The sequence below is a fragment of the Lemur catta genome, chromosome 11 (assembly GCF_020740605.2).
Source record: "Lemur catta isolate mLemCat1 chromosome 11, mLemCat1.pri, whole genome shotgun sequence".
NCBI lineage: Eukaryota > Metazoa > Chordata > Mammalia > Primates > Lemuridae > Lemur > Lemur catta.
Window position 1 is genome coordinate 80,031,620 of NC_059138.1, and position 18,460 is coordinate 80,050,079.

The window sequence follows — 18,460 nt, forward strand, 5'->3', positions numbered from 1 at the left end:
TTTCAGCCTTTGTCCCTGCCTATCTGAATCCTATCACTTTTCAAGCTCCAGCCCCTTTCTCCAGCCCAGATTAATTATGCCTTCTCTGAAGCGGAGCACTTATTGACATTACTATGCATCTTGTCACTCATTTAAATTTAGTAAGTACCGTTGCTGCTTATTTGTTTTGTAAGATTTTTTTCTCAAGAAGTATTTCTATATTCCTGGCACTGTGTTTGGTGCTTAAAATGTTTCCTCACTTAATTTTTACAATAATTATATGCAAATTAAAAAATTGAGGATCAGGGATGTGGTAATTTGCCCAAGTTTTAACAGCTAATAAATTGTATCCGTTCAATACTGATATTGGACAGATAACAAGGAATTTATGGGTAGCTGATAAAAATATATTCTTGGATTAATATACAAACTCAAAATAAAACAACTTATTTTTTTTTTTTTTTTTTTTGAGACAGAGTCTTACTCTGTTGCCCTGGCTAGAGTGAGTGCCATGGCGTCAGCCTAGCTCACAGCAACCTCAAACTCCTGGGCTTAAGCGATCCTACTGCCTCAGCCTCCCGAGTAGCTGGTACTACAGGTATGCACCACCATGCCCGCCTAATTTTTTATATATATATTTTTTAGTTGGCCAGATAATTTCTTTCTATTTTTAGTAGAGACAAGGTCTCGCTCTTGCTCAGGCTGGTCTCGAACTCCTGACCTTGAGCGATCCACCCGCCTCAGCCTCCCAGAGTGCTAGGATTACAGGCGTGAGCCACCACGCCTGGCCAAAACAACTTATTTTCAACATGAGTATTTTAATGCTTTTGGGGGAGGAACGCTAAGTGGAATGCAATGATTATGTTTCTCTTTTTGGTCAATTTGTTTTTTTCTAGAGTTTCCAGTTACCTTTTGGGTCACTCAATAAAACATGTTCTTACCTGTGGTCTAGCCATTGAAAGTGCAAATCTGGTCATTTTTACCATTTAAAAATTAATCTTTTTAGAAGAATGTTCATTATACTATTATTTGTATCAGTGAAAAAATAGAAATTGTCTCAATGTCAAACATTAAGTTATGAAACATTCATATTGTGAAGCACTAAAGTACTAAAGTCATTTTGAATGAATATTTAATGATATAGGGAAATAGTCATGATATAGTGTTAAAGGAAAAAGAGGCAGGATCTATTTTATGATTCAGATATATAATAAACACAAAAGATTAACTGTCTGCCATATGCCTCTCTAAATTTTTTACATAGAGAACTCATATAGGAAGATTACCAGTAAGTGACATTGAACTAGTAGTTTATTCATTCTAGGATTAATTTCCTCATCTGGAAAATGAGGAAAGTTGTGCCTGTCTTACTGGATGGTACGATTGAACAAAGTAATGCTTGTAAGGAACCTAAAACATGGCACATGCTTAATAAGCAAATGTTCCTTTATCAACTTCTATTAATAGATTGGCCATCCTATGGTGCACTAGTATTAATACTTTCAATTAATATTTTGCTCACCTGGATTTTTTATAATCAAGTTATATGTTCTGTTATTGAACTATGTTCATTCTATTATTGAATACATGTTCTAGGTTCATTAGTTAACTGAGAAAACAGAGAGAGTTGTGTAAATAATTATACATTCTCTACTAAGGAGAGATCTGTCCATGAGAGGGAAATCATGACAGTTTTATTCACAACTGAATAGAATCATGGATGTTTTCATCTTTTTATAACTTCGCTAACATTTGTCACTTATTTTGATTTAGTTATTTTTACTAGACAGTTATGAGAGTCACATTTTAGCTACATGCTAATCAATGACAATAATTTAAACCAGTATGCCTGATACTTATTCTATGAATCAACAATTAAAATAGCACATTATAACTTGATATAATGCAATATATTCTTGCATTATTTTATCCTCTTTGAAATGAAGTTGCTTTATGATTTAGCAAATTTTTTTCTTACATGGAGATTTCTAATCCAGTCATACACATCTAAAACTTGCCTCTGTTTTCCCTTTGTCTTTTAGTGAAGCAATGGGTTATTATGAAAAATGCAATTAAACTGCATAACCAGCAGATGGCAATAATGACCTGTAAATCAGAATTTTTTAAATTTTTTTTTTTTTTTTTTTTTTTTTAGGTAGTTTTAAATTCATTTTTAAAAAGAAAAAATCACTGGTGTTCTTATAAGTCAGTTTACTAAATATGGAATATAGGAAAATTTCAAATGCAACCTTGCATAAAAATAATTACATTACATATTTCATATATCAAAATAATTAAGATATTCATGGCCAATATTTAGTTTTCCAAATAATAATGACTTTGCTTTAATTGAAACAGATAATTTGTTATCCAATTTAAATGCTTTAACTTTGCAAAAATACACAAAGGTACATTTAAAGTGGATAACTAACTTGCATCTATATCTAGTCTGGTCATGTAGACCAAAATAGAAATAGTTCAGCAAATACCATTTTGAAAATATTATAAATTTTCCACTTATAATTTACTAATTTAAAATATTAATTTCACCTTAATTGAAACTCCTCTACATAAAAGATAGGTTTTTATTTGTGCTGTTTTAGTTTCTTTTACACTAAGGTAGTTCTTCCCCTTTTACAATGCAAGAAGTTGGAATTGGCATCAAAGTATTTCTCTCTAGTCTGTCAGTATTAGTTATTCTCAAACATGGTGGCAAAATTCTTAGGATTTCATAATTGTGTTAACTAGAATTTAACCACATTTCAAATCTTTTAGAGCAATTTTATTTAGTAATTTTGTTAATTTTAATTATGCTTAGGTAGCTGGAAAGATGTATCTGTTGAGTCACACAGTGCCCTATCCTAAGCTCTCTTCTTACCAGTGCTTCCCTTCCCTCCTCCTCTGTCTCCAGCTGTGTGTCCAGACTCCACCCTGAGGGTCTTACCCTGCAATCTACCGGTAGTTTGTCCTACATCCTGTCCTCCAGTTACCACACTTGTCACTGTTCACCCAGATAAGCTGAGCCCATCTCTCTTTCTTTAGCCCAGCCCCAGCCTGACATTCCCCCATCCCTGGCCTCTGTTCCTCTGGTTCCTTCCTATCTCCACTGGCTGTTCAGACTCTAAGTGTAATGGGCTTCTTTGTACCTATTTCCTAAGGACCTCTACCTGCTAGCAGCATAAATGGCAACCAGAATATAAGGAGGAGGGGGAAACATCCCTAAATAAGTAATAAATGTTTGTATCAAGATCACCAGACTTGTTTTGGGCAGCAGAGTCTTGCCTCCACGTAGATATGGATCCATCCCCCAGAAGATAAATATGGAACTTTAAAATGCTCTCCTCATCTTTGCAACAATCTGTTGAAACTCTTTTTGAGATACATACCAGCGACAATCTATAATCCAGCAGGAGAAAAATAGTTGTTATGCAGCATTTATATTTTCTAATTAAGTCTGTGTACCTGAATTTCAAAAAGACAAGGTAGGGTTTTTTTAAAAAAAATTCTTAAAATATAGACATGTTAGTTTAAAGGGCTAGTACAGTGTCTTAGTTACGAGTATAGATAGGATTTAAACCCTGAGTATATCATTTACAGGTTGAGTATCCTTTATCCAAAATGCTTGGGACCAGAAGTATTTCAGATTTGGGATTTTTCCAGATTTTGGAATATCTGCATATATATAATGAAATATCTTGGGGATGGGACCCAAATCTAAACACAAAATTCATTTATATTTCATACATACCTTATACACATAGCCTGAAAGTAATTTCATACAATATTTTTATAAAATTATTTTTAATAATTTTATAAATGAAACAAAGTTTATGTACATTGAAACATCACTGAACTGAGACCTATTACATGAAATCAGGTATGGAATTTTCCACTTGTGGCATCCTGTCAAAACTCAAAACACTTCAGATTTTGGATTTTCAGGTTAGGGATGCTCAACCTGTACTGTATAGGTCTCCGAGCATTTAATCTTTCTCTAAGCCTCCATTTTCTCATAACTGAAATGGAAATAATAATAGTACCGACCTCATAGAGTTGTTGCAAAGATTAAGATAATCTACATAAAATGCATAGTATAGTAAATGTATTATAAAATTGCTAGATATAGCAATTATCATTACCATATTAAGGCTGAGACTAGAGAGGGGGTTATTCATATCATTTTTTTCTTTTCTAGGGAATCTCAAGAACTAGCTCTAATTCCTCCTGGGGGGGTGAGGTGGAAAGAAGGGATAAAAATTAATATAAAATGAGGACCTAAACCCCACACAATGCTATGTAATAGGAAGTATTATCTTTTTACAGATTAAAAAAAAATGAGGCAGGATTAGATTCTAGACAGCCCACTCTTTAAGCACACAAGATTTACATCCCTGAATGTCTTCAAAGCTGACAAGATGGGCCCTAAAGAATGGAAATAAAAGATCTGATGGATAGTTTGAGGGTTTTATTTTATTTTTAATGTTTTAAATAATAGTGTTAGTGAGATATAATTCACATAGCATAGAATTCACTCTTAAATTATACAATTCCGTGATTTTACTATATTCACAAAGTTGTGCAAACATCCCATTTTCTTATTCCACATTTTCGCTTTTCCTAAAAGAAACCCATATCCATTAGCAGTCATTTCCATTTCTCTCTCTTTCTGGGCCTCAGCAAGCACTAATCTATTTTCTGTCTGTATTGATATTCGTAGGCTGAACATTGAGTGGGATCATGCAATATGTAGTCCTTTGTGACTGGCTTCTTTCTCTTAGCACGATGTTTTCAAGGTTCATCCATGCTGTAACATTTATCAGTACTTCTTTTTTCTGTAGCTGAATAATATTCCATTATATGACTATGCCACATTTTATTTATCCATTCACCAGTTGATGGACATTTGGGTTATTTCCACTTTTTGTCTGTTATGAATAAGCTGCTATAAACATTCACATACAAGTTTTTGCGTGGACATTTATTTTCATTTTTCCTAGGTGTACACCTAGGAGTGAAATTGCTGGGTCATTTAGTAACTCTGTGTTTATCTGTGATTAATTGCCAGACCGTTTTTCAGAGTGGCTGTACCATTTTATATTCTCACCACCAATGTACAAGTTCTCCACATCCTTGCCAACACTTTTTATTGTTCCTGATTTTGATTATAGCCATTCTCATGGATGTGAAGTAGTATCTCGTTGTTGTTTTACTTAACAGACTTTATTTTTTATGTTACAGAAAAACTGAGCAGAAAATACAGAATTCCCTATATCCCCTCCCTGCCACCCTAATATTAACATTTTGCATTAGTGTAGTATAATACATTTGTTACAACTGATGAACCAATATTGGTGCATTATTAATTAAATTCCATGGTTTACATTATGGTTCACACTTTGAGATGTATGGTTCTGTGGATTTTGACAAATGCATACTTTCATATATCCACCACTACAATACCATTACAGAATTGTTTCATTGCCCCAAATATCCCCTGTGCTCCATGCATTTATTCCTCCTTCCTTCCTCCCAAACCCTGAAAGCCACTGATCTTTTTACCATCTCTATAATTTTACTTTTTCCAGATGTCATATAGTTAGAATCATATAGTATGTAGCCCTTTCAGAATGCCTTTACTTATCAATCTGTATTTGAGATTCCTCCAAATCTTTTCATAGCTTGATAGTTCATTTCATTTTATTGCTGAAAAATATTCCATTGTATGGATTATGGATATACATGTTCATCCATTTACCTATTGAAGGATGTCTTGAGTCTAAGTTTTAACAATAATGAATAAAGCTTCTGTAAACATTCATGTGCAGGTTTTTATGGGGCCATAAAATTTCAATTCATTTGGGTAAATAGGAACAAGACTGCTAAATCATGTAATAAGACTATGTTACCTTTGCAAGAAACTGGCAAACTGTCTTTTTAAATGGCTGTACCATTTTGCATTCCCACCAGCAATGAATGAAAGTTCCTGTTGTTCTTCATCACCACCATCATTGGTGTTGCACTGTCTTGGATTTTAGCCATTTTAATAGATATGTAGTGGTATCTCATGTTGTTTTAATTTGCAATTCCCTAATCACATGTGACATTGAGCATCTTTTCATATGCTTATTTGCCATCTGTATATCTTCTTGGTGAGATTTCTATTCAGATAGATCTTTTGACCATATTTTAATTGGATTTTTTTATGGCTGAGTTTTAAGAAGTCTTTTTATATGTTAAATACAAATCCTTTATCAGAAATGTGTTTTTGAAAATATGTTCTCCCAGTCTGTGACTAGTCTCTTTTCCTCTTAACAATATTTTTCACAGAAGTTTTTGATTTCAATGTAATCTATCATGTTAACTTTTTTTGTTAATGGATCATGCTTTTGGTATTGTATCTAAAGAAAAAAAAAAAGCGACCTAGATTTTCCCCTATGTTATCCTCTAGAAGTTTTATAGTTTTGCATTTTATATTTAGGACCATGATCCATTTTGAGTTAATTTTTGCAAAGGGTGTAAGATCTGTGTTTAGACTTGTTATTTTGCATGCGGATATTCCATTGTTCCAGTACCATTTGTTGAAAAGATTACTCTTTCTCCACTAAATGGCCTTTGATCCTTCATCAAAGATCAGTTGACTATATTCATGGGGGTCTATTTCTAGGCTGTCTGTTCCGTTGATCTATTTGTCTATTCTCTTGCCAATACGGCACTGTTTTTATTAATGTAGTTTGGTAGTAGATTTTGAAGTCAGGTCCTGTCAGTCCTCTAACTTGGTCTTCTTCAAAACAGTGTTGGCTATTCTGGGTCTTTTGCCTTCCCATATAAACTTTAGAATCAGTTTGTAGCAACAAATAACTTGCTGGGATTTTGACTGAGTTCATGTTGAATCTATAGATTAAGTTGAGAAGAACTGACATCTCAACAATATTGAGTCTACCTATCCATGAACATACAATAGTTCTCCATTTATTCAGATCTTTATTTCTTTCATTAGAGTTTTGTTATTTTCCTCATATAGCTCTTGTGCATATTTTGTTTATTTATACCTAAGTATTTCTTTTTATTTTCTCTTTATTTTTTTTAGTGCTGCTATAAGTGGTGTATTTTTATCTCAAATTCCAATAGTTCATTGCTGGTATATAGGAAAGCAATTGACTTTTTAAATATTAATCTTATATCCTATAACCTTACTATAATCATGTATTAGTTCTATGAGGTTTTTTTTTTGTTGTTGGAATCATACTAATTTTCTGTTTTTTTTAAAAAAAATCAATAAAAATAGGAAGAAAAATCCATTATAACTGCAAGAAAACTGAACAAATGAACCGAACTGTATTGCAAATGAATGACATAACCATCCAGGAGGACAAAAACACAACTAATCTAAGTAACTGCTAGACATGTCACTTGACTATATAGTTGAGTAGCTGGGATACAATGCAAACAAACCCTGACCTCTTTTTATAAGGTTTATTGTAGTTGTATAAGTGAGACAATATGAAATTAGTTTAAGTGTATGGTAGAATTAAGTAAATAAATATGTTGATGTTGTTGGGAGCCAGGGTTCTCACTATGGAAGAAGGCAGATACAGATATGGAATGGGGCAAAGTAAGAAAAAAAGGACCCTATGGGAGTGCATTGGAATTGGAGTTACCAGCATGAACTTGGGATTTCTAATACAATAGGAATCATTGTGTCATGAAAGACAAAGACAGGCTGAAGAGCTATACCATATTGAAGGAGACTAAAGAAACATGATAACTAAATGCAATATGTGAACCTGAAGTGTATCTCTAATGAAGGAAAAAATATGCTATAAAAGACATTACTGGGTCATTGGACAAAACTGGAATACAGATGGTAGATCACAGTATTGCATCACTGTTAAATTTCCTATGGTTGCTAACTCTACTGTGATTAATGGAATCTTCTTATTTTTAGGAAATACGTGTTGAATCATCTAGGGATAAACAGGGTATGATATGTGCAACTTACTCTCAAATGGTTCAGAAAACCATTGTGTATATTACATATCCATGCATGTGTGTGTGTTTATGCACATACTACACAGTGTGAATGCACACGATAAAGCAAATGGGGCAAAAAGATAACAACTGGTGAATCTGGGTAAAGTGTGCACAGGGTTTCTTTACACTATTCTTGCAACTTTTCTGTAAACTTGAAATTCTTTCAAACAAAAGACTTTTAAAAGGCTGGTGTTTGGCATGCACAAAAAAATTAAGGGTAATAGAGCAGACTTTTGAAAGTGGAAGGTGTGAATACATCAAATGTTTTGAAGGACTGTCATGCTGAAGGAGGATTAAGACTTAGAATTTGGTTAATCTTAATTTTTGTCATCCTGCTTTGTGTAGTATTATTACAGCACATCCGAGTGCTGGTGGCCGGAATGAGAGGTAGGGGTTTTTAAGCTTTGTAGAGTCTTCAGTATCATTCAGTACAGAGAGGCACAAAATCATGTGATTCTAAGGGTTCATCAGGTAGCATAAATGAGTGAAGGAGCCTGGGTGCAGGAAAATGGGAAGTAGTAGGAACTTGAGAGCAATGTCTTCTTCAAAGGCTTTCCAATGTGTTTAAAGACAAAACCAAAACACTGTGTAGTAATCCAGAGCTCTGTCCAGCCTGAGTGGCCAGCTGTGACTCCCAATCTTATCTAATCCTCTTTTTTTCATGTGAGGAAACAGGTACCAAAACTCACAAAGCACAGCATGTAAGAGAATGAAAGGTGTAAATGTGTGCATCTATATCAAAAACACACCATTTTTAATGAAAGAATCTAATATCCACACATTTGTACTTATGTACAATTGGGGTAATATATAATTTTAAGCTGTTTACAAATAATAGGTAATGCTTCAAATATTACATAAGGTTGATAATACATTTCTAGCAGAAATAAATATATTGCACTTAAAAAGAACTTCATTAGATGTTACTTCATAGTATTAGGCTTGTAACTTTTTTTCATAAAATATTTCCCATACCCTTCCCCCAACCCCCAACACACGCACTTCATAACAGTGACTGTTCTCACGCAATTCATTAAGCAAATGAACACAGCAAACAATGGAACTGTGACAGAGTCTACTAGAGAAGCTATATCAAATTTTATCCTTTAGGAAATAAAAGAACTTCTTTTAAGTTTCTGAAAATAAGGGGGGGAACCAACTAAACACAATATTTTAATGTACCAGAAGTAAAATACAAGTTGTATTTTTTGTCCATAATTATTATTTCAAAAAAATGTTTTTACTTGGTTATCAGGATACTTTGTTTAAAAAGGAGAGAGGATTGAAATTATTTGAGGAAGGGACAGAGAAAGAAAGGCTGGAAAATATTATGGATTATTTGCCTACCCAATATTTATAAATGAATCTTTCCATATTTAAACGTGCTAAAGAAAGACAGGTATTGAAATATTATAACTGGCATAGAGTAATAAGTAGCAAATAAAGGATTTTAGGGTCTTCTAAAAAGTTTTAATAGTTTGTAACCTTCCCTTTGCTTGTTTACAAAAAAAAATAATCCTTACATTCTAAAATAATATAAAAACTTATAAAAAACCCATCCTCCACCCAGGCACGGCTCTTTAAAGGAGCAAGCTGAAAATCTTATCTTCTGTCCCCTGCTTTCTCTAGATTTAGGGTATAGTACTGTTTTGTCTATAATAACTATCAATTCCCTACATGTTTAATAATGACAACAGTTTTCGTACTCATTGGAAAATTGAGTAAAAATATTGTTTTTCTTGCAATATGCTATCCTGAATATTACATAACTGAATTTTTTGAACTTTTTAGTTATTGAGTCATGGATAAGCTTAACTGAATATTTAATGGGGTGTAAAGTCATTCCATCCTCTTTATTGGAGGTGATTCCCCTTATATATAAGCAGGACAGCCTAAAAAGCTAATGTAAAATGGGATATAAGAAATGGGATAAATATCCTACTGTCTCTTTAAAAGATTCAGAGGCAGTATGGAATGAGGATGCTTTACTTCTAAGAATACTTATTTCTTGGGCTTTTAGAGGATTTTCTTTCCTTTTGTTTTTTTTTTTGGAAGGAAAGGGCAGGGAGGATTTGGGAAGGGAGAAAGTTACTTTATCTGGAGAAGAAAAATGGCAGAGATATGGATAAGGGTAGAGGAGGGGAGATCTTGGAATGCCCCGGAAGTCAATGTAAATCCTATAGTATTAGCCCTACACAGGGCTTTTGCTAGATGGTCAGTCATAATCAGGAAGCTTCTTAATATCTCCCACTCTATGCCCACCTATTAGGAATGGTAGGAGGCCCGCTAGAGAATATAGCATTGTTATAAACTCAAAAGTATCAGCAATGCAATATAAGTTTATTAATCTAGACCTTGTTACCTAACCATTTGTGATATGTGAGACACAAAGTGGATGTGTGTACCTACATACTGCTAAGGGTGAACGGAGAAGGGGGACGATTTCCTAAATTAGTAAAAACCACTGAATTTACTCAGAACTATTGATAAATACTTTAAAAACAACTCACAAGTGCAGAACCTACCAAGTTCCGAATTAATTCCTTAGAGTCAGGTAAAGCAGGTCTGTCAGGTTCTCTTTGTAGCAGCACTGCCCATTAGCCATGCTTTTTGATACTGTAATATACTTGGGGGGAAAACCCTGAATTTATACCAAACATATTATAATTCATGGTCTTGGTTATTTAATTTGATTTCCTATTAAATATCCAGTTCTTACAATTACTTTTGGTAGAATAGACTTTGGAATTTTAAGTACTAAACTCCCAAGGGGTTAATAAAAATCAACAACTGGACTAGCTCAGAAAGGCCCAGGTGGGATAAATTTCTACCCCCTAGTTTCGATGGCTAGAGTGACTCTGATTAGGTTAAGCTCCACTTCACTTGTGCTTCTTCTCTCTGGTTCAAATAATATCAATAGGTAAAAAATATATTTAATTTAGAATTTCAGGACTGATTTTTCAAGAGCATGCTTTGATACCTTAGTCTTTGCTTTCCTCTAAGCATGCTACTTATTTTTAGTCTTATATTGCTTAATTATAAAATAAAGTTATAAGGTTAGGAAATATTGGTATAAAACAATATTTAACAACAAAAACACACAAACCTACTTTGAGACACAGATTGGGATAAATGTCAAAATAGTACATATTAAAATAATCCTTTCATTCTCTTTGAAAAAGAAGATGCAGACACAGATTCACTTTAGTAGACTAGTAATTTAACAGAGTATTGAGTAGCATCATGTAAAACAGCATTTTTTGTTATTCCTGCTTTAAGCAGCAGGAATTAAAAGTATTAAAAGGAGCACTGGCAACAGGCCAATAGTAAATATTAAACCCCTTTCCTAGCTCTATGGATATTTATTTTAAACATTACTCATAACTGTTTTATAAAGAAATTCACATCTGTACTTTGTCTGAAAACAAATCACCTGTGGATACCATAGCATAACATGCAAGAAGTTAGAATTGAACCTACAGTGTTTGCCACAGGATTCTGAGATGCTTTGTTAACACAGCCCATGCTTCTCTGTAAGTAAACTTTGGGGTACAGTGGAGAAAGGCAAGTGCAAAACCCAACAACAGCATCACAAAGACAGGCTGGGCCTGATGCCTTGTTTCACTGGCTGGAAGTGCCCAAGAAAGGCATTTGATATGGAAAAGGCTAACATTAAAACAAATGAATAAAATCCCACAGGCATCTGATGTGATAAGTATATTGCATTTACCCCCAAATATACTCCTACTGTCAGTAGCAATATTTCCCATCTCTTTTAACAGATTCAGTACTTTTGCAGTGAGAACAGAGTAGAATGAATATTACATACAAAAATTAAATTAAATTAGAGTTTTGGGGAAATTTGCTAAGAGGACAGATTACATCCTGTAGCTGAAATGCATTATATCTGAAGTTGAAAGACTATTAACTTCATTAAATTTCTGTTATTAGGGAAATGAATTGTTGCAAAATGCCAAATGTGTTACCCTTACTATAAATGCTTATATATATGTTGCTTTAAAATAATATACAGGTTATATAGAACTAAAATATAATTAATTACTATTATAAACATTAAAGGAAGGCTTAAGAAGATAGCAAGAGTTGAAAATAACGTGGATGAATGCTTTAGATTTACTTATAAGAACTGCCAATGTTTCTGTCAGGGAGTCACTGAGTTAACGTGCAATTTCATAATATAGAAAAATAGAAACAGGGTCAATGAATATAACACAGTAAGAAAAAAGGACAAATCAGATGTATGGGCACATTACTCCTCATGAGCACAGGTTAAATGTGGCTATACAGGCATTTAGAATGGTCATTCTCAAATCCCTGTCAATCAGTGGCAGCACAACAAAGCAGATTCACCAAAAATGAGAATTTGGCCCAGTGCATTTTAACATTCATAAGGTCTCCCAAAGCTGAAGTGAAAATGAAGGAGCCTTTGGCACCCATGGCAGAGGCATTCCCTTCACAATAGGACAACCATCTTTCTATTGCAGCTGCAAGTGAAAGAAAGCCTCACATATCATCATGCAGAGGCTTTGGAGTGTTCCTCAGTGAATAAATCAGTAGTATATAGAATGCAGCCCAGAAAAATTAAACCTCAGTTTTACAATGTAACATAGAGAGGCTCTTGCTTCAAAATTTTATATGGAAGATTTTTCCTACATAAATGGCAAGTAGCTACAAGAAAGAGAATTAGGAAGAAAGGAGACAAGACTGTAAAAACAGAGCTTGTTGAGTATTGGCCCTTCAGTATTATAGAAAGAACTTTGTGAAGTCATTACCATGTATTCATCCACAAAACAGGATGCATTAGCATTATCTGAGCACCTTCCCCAGCAAACTAACACAAAGGAAAACTAAACATGCTTAAGCTACAGCACTACAAATATTTCTCTATTGGCTTCCATTTTCTACAGGGAGAAATTGACTTAAGTTAGTCATTATGATTGGTATGCTATATAATATTGCCTCTTTGAAGATTCTTTTAACCTGTGGAAAGCAGAAAGAAACCCTATACACATTGATTTTATACATTACTGCATCGATACAGCATTTTTAACCACCAGGAATAATGCACCTTAGGATTTATCTGCCTCGTATTATTAAATTTTCAGGCTGGCTTAAGAACTTTACACTGATTCTCTCCTGAACCCAAGAGCTGTCCCCTAGCTACAGATGAATCCTGGTCCATGGTGCATTCCCTTAGCAGTAGATTTTATTGTGAGTCCAGCTCTCCTCTTTAACAGGTTCCATGTCTCCTGGAAAGCCCCTGCTCCAATACCCCACACATCCCACCCTCTCAACCCTGTCCTATATTTCCATACCCATTTGCGCATTCTGGATCTGGATTCTCCCATTTTTTTTGAAGAGTCATACAAATGGCGTCATCACAGCAGAGGAATGGCGCAGTCCCTGGATGGCAGCGTAGGGCCCCTGCTGAAAGTAGTGATGGTATCGCGGCATGTGGAATGAAGGGAATGTGGGGCCGTTCCCTTGCATGGAGCTGGCGATGGCTGATGGGGTCAGGGGCATCCCCAGCCGGCTATATGGTGGCAGAGAACCCTGGATGGGGTGAGGAATGGGTGTTGCTATGGACGCTGTGCTGGTGCCAAGAGCAGTCAGGGACTGTGGGTGCTGAAACCCAGGAAAACTGGAAGAAGATGATACCCAGGAGCTGAGAGACAAATTGTCAGATGTTGTAAAGGCTGATCCTGTAAGGAAAAACACTCATTAGACTGGAAACGCTATTTCCATGTACAGATCAAGAATTAAATTATCGGTAAAGATCAATTTATTTTCAAAAATATTTAACAGATCTGCAGTTTGAAAAGACAAACATACATAAGATTTGCCATGGGGCAAATCTACCTTTCTCAGAAGATATTATTTATGCTCTGCATGGAAGATAGAATTTACTTATGGGAAAAAATCAACTCATTTGATGGCCCACATACTCCCACAGAGTGGCCAAAACATTAATACCCTGCCTGCAGGTAATGACCTGATCCCCTTAAAAGGAGCTCCAAATATCTCACATTTGTCCTAATCTCTGCAGCATTTCCATAAAGAACGCTGGATATATGAGTCTCTACGAAACTGCCTGGCTTCCAAAACTGTTGTGAGAACCCACAAGAGTAAGTTTTGCTACATTACAGCATTCAGAGGTTTAGACAAGAGTTGACATCGAATTTTCTGACTGTATATATTAACAGTGATCCTTGAACAACACAGGTTTGAACTGCTTGGGTCCACTATACGCAGGTACTTTTCAATAAAAGTTACACCAAGTGTGCCTGCCTCTCCTGCCTCCCCTTCCACTGCCTCCACCTCTTCTGTCTCTGCCATCCCTGAGATGGCAAGAACAAATCCTCCCCTTCCTCCTCTTCTCAGCCTTCTCAATGATGAAGATGATGAGGATGAAGACCTTTATGATGATCCACTTCCACTTAATGAATAGTAAATATATTTCTTCTTCCTTATGATTTTCTTAATAACTTTCTTAATAACATTTTCTTTACATTTTTTAACATTAAGAATTTCTTAATATTTTTTCTCTAGCTTACTTTATTATAAGAATACAACATATAATATAAATAACATACAAAATATGTGTTAATTGGCTGTTTATGTTATAGGTAAGTCTCTAATAACAGTAGGCTATTATTAGTTAAGTTTTAGGGGAGTCAAATTTATACGAGGGGTTATAAGAAATATCCTACGTTTTCACTGATTACGTTATTTCATATTATGGAATACAGGAGGGCTCTCCCCATAAGAACATTCCTGTTCCCAGGATGGGGCACCTCAGGCCTCTTTTCTCTGGACTTCCTTCCCAGATGCAGGTGGCTGCTCCCTGAACCTTTCCAACAGAGAAATTTTGTTCAGTTCCTGCTGTCACCATTGGGGCCACTTCCTCTACATAATGCCCTTTACTTGGACAATCCTCTTTTAAAAGTGTTTTCCATTTTGGTCTGTGATCCTAATAAACTATCCCCAACATAGACAGAATAGATACATCCCCTGATTTTCAGATTATAAAACAGGTTCAGAAAGACTAAGAGACTGCCCCCAAAGTTCAATAGCTCTTTCATAATAAATTGCACACAAGAAACTCCTGACCCCTGACTCAAAGGCTCAACGTCCTTTCACTAAAAAAACCAAATCACAGGAACCTTCAGGCAGCACAACTGCTTATGACTGAAAGGCGAAATAATGAAATGTGTGAGGCTCAGTGTCAGGGGCTGTCCCTTCCTGAAGAGGCTCTTGCAATCCTTTCTGGGCAGTATGTGCACTGAGGACTAGACGTCTCATCAACTGCCCGCCACCTTCTCCTTCATGTGCTCTACCTCAGCAAATCCACAGCCCCAGAAGCCGTCTTACCTCGATTCGGGGTTGTCTGACTCTCATCCCCCAAGACATCCTCTTCTCCTCCATAGGTTCGGATAGGTGAGCGAGCATAGGAATGCTTTTGGATCAGGCTCTCCACACTTTCCCTGCGTTACAGAGTGACAAATGACAAGTTAACTAAAAAGTGAAGGACTCAGAAATGGAGAGGGATCTTAAAGGTAATTCGCTAGTCAGTAAAACCATTTTCTTAGCCAAAAGGCAACCACTTCGGGGAAAGATGACAATCAAAACAAATACATTTATTCTACTATCAAGTGACTTCTCAGAGACAGATCTCAGGTGTGTAAACATAAGCAGACATTACTGGATAGGAAAAGGAAAATCCCCTGAAATTCTACAAAATGAAGGACAAAGAAGTGAACAAGGAGCAATGAAAGCTGACCACAGGAATATGGAATTTAATGATGTGAAAAATAATGAGTAAATGAATTTTGCCACAAGAAGCTGCAATGAATCTTCTTACTGACCTCATCAGCTAACAGACACAAAACAAATACCCAACTGATATGAACTGTACTGATTCAACATCTGATGAAATGTTGGCAAAAAGTTCAAACTAGGGGATGGACACATTTGAAGTTCTGACTCAGGGGGGTGGGGGAGCAAGGGCAATATACATAACCTAAACTTTTGTACCCCTACAATATGCTGAAATAAGAATAAAAAAATTTACGTTAATTAAGGTAACGAAATAATAAAAATTTACTTCTTCAAAAAAAAAAAAGACTTAATGTTCACCAATAAGCCAAACAAATTTATAGAGTATATGACAATATGGGCTGTTTGGGTAATGAATACTCTAAGATCCTTGTTGCTTTCAGACAAAACTACAGAAAACCTATGAAGGAAATGCAAATGGCCATTAAGAAATTTAAGTCCCTAGATAAACTGGCGTGTTGGCTTTGTAGATGGTCTTCCTCTTGCAACACAGTCTATAAACAAAAGAGTGAGGTTAACTTTAAAAATAAAAATTATTTTGGTATCAGAAAGTCTGACCTGCTGCTAGTTTTCTTAAAAGCCAGCAAAATTTTAGCCAAATAATTTCTTTGCCAAAAGTCCATAATGATAACAGATTAGTTTTTACAGCATACATTTCTGGAATAGCTGATCTAAAGACCACACCAAATTAACCACCAAAGGACAAAAGGAGGATTTAAAAAACTTATATTGAATGACGAAGGACAAGCAGAACATTGAATTTCATACTGAGGGTATAAGGAAAGCAAATAAACTGTCAGAATAACTTTTCAAAATGTAACACTTGTCAACATTTCACATTGACATACAGACTTTACCTGTGAAAAAATACTATCTCATTCATAGTAAATTTGGAGTTCTACAAAGCCTATATACCTACATAGATGAAAGCGTTTTATCATATTATATAGCATGAGAATGAGAACTTAAGGATAGGGCTAAAAGGAAAATTAATTCTAGTCACTATTCCAATTACATCTTTATTCCCAAAAGGTTTTAAAATAAGCATGAGGTATCACTTCATACAGTCAAAATGATTGGTATCAGGCAAAACCCTGATCCACTGTATTAACCCATAGCTATTAAAAAGAATGGAGTCATGCCATATTTATTGGTATGGAATAATCTCCAAGATGCAGTAAATGAAAAAAATAAAGTACAGAATAGTGTGTAAAGTATGCTACCATTTGTGAATATCTATGTTTGTATATGCTTGTACTTGCATAATATTTTCAAAATATTACAGTTTCCAGAACAAGAAACTGCCAAGAAGTTGCCTCTGCAGAGTGAAGCCAGTGACCTAAGGGACTGGAGCAATGATTCTCAAACTTGTCTATACATTTAACCCATCTGGGGAGCTTTATAAAAACTATATTGAGGTACAATTAGCATACAAAAAAATGGCACATATTTAAACTGTACAATTTGATCAGTTTTGGCATCTGTTTACACCAGTGATACCATCACCACAGGGAAGGAAAGGACAATATATAACACCTCCAAAAGTTTCCTCAAGCTCACATGCTCCCTGGTCCCCATCCCAGCAAACCTTTTCAAGGAAACCACTAATATAATTTCTGTCCTTATTGATTAGTTTGCATTTTCTAAACTTTTATAAAAATGGCATCTTACCTTATATATCTTTTTTATCTGGATTCTTTCATTCAGCATGTTTTGAGATTCATCACGTTGGAGCATGTATCAAGACTTCTTTCTTGTTCTGAGTAGCATTCCATTGTATGGATGTATTATAGTTTATATATTCACTTGTTGATAGACATTGCCTTTATGGAAAGGTTTTTAACAACAAATTCAAGACTATCACATTATCTATTTCTACTTGAATGAATTTTAGTAGTTTGTGTCTTCAAGAAACTTGTTCATTTCAATTATTGAAATTATAAGCATAAGTGTTCATAATATTTCTTTATTATCCTTTTTAATATCTGTAGAATCTATGGTGATGTTATTCTTTTCATTCTTGATCATAGTAATTTGTTTTCTCTTCCCTTTTTTCTTGGTAAGCTTAGCTACAGAATTGTCAATTTTATAAATCTCTGTTTCTGGTTCAATTGATTTTTTTCTAGTGCTTTCCTGTTTTCTATTCCACTTATTTCTACTCTGATATGTATTAATTCCTTTCTTTTATCTACTTTGGGTCTCACTTGTCTCACTTGCTCTTCTTTTCCTAGTTTCTTGAGATGGAAGATGACGTAATTGTTTTGAGACCTTTCTTCATTTCAAAATCAGGTATAGCACTGTAAATACCCCCATGTAATGTTTTAGCAACACCCAATAAGTTTTTATTTGTTGTCTTTTCATTTTAATTTATTTAAAAATTATTTCTAATTTCCCTGTTGCTCTATGGGTTGTTTAGGCATGTTATCTAGTTTTCAAATATCTGGAGATTTTCCAGATATCTTCCTGTTATTGTTTTCTAATATAATTCCATTATGATCAGAGAACATAGTTTGTATGATTTGAATGTCTTTAAATTTATCAATAATTGTGGTATGGAGTATTGTCTATCGAGATAAATGTTCTGTGTGCACTT

At 34.7% G+C, this 18,460-nt stretch overlaps 1 protein-coding gene across 1 annotated transcript in view; it reads right to left on the reverse strand.

Annotated features, from left to right (window-relative positions):
* Nucleotides 1-8,722: 8,722 nt before the first annotated feature.
* TBX20 (T-box transcription factor 20) overlaps nt 8,723-18,460 on the reverse strand; it is a 54,013-nt gene continuing 44,275 nt past the window's right edge. Inside the window, exons 7-8 of the mRNA XM_045564417.1 lie at nt 15,403-15,515; nt 8,723-13,733 (exon numbers count right to left, since the gene is read on the reverse strand). Coding sequence (XP_045420373.1) covers nt 13,393-13,733; nt 15,403-15,515 — 454 coding nt within the window. The 3' untranslated portion in view covers nt 8,723-13,392. The remainder of the gene's footprint in view (nt 13,734-15,402; nt 15,516-18,460) is intronic.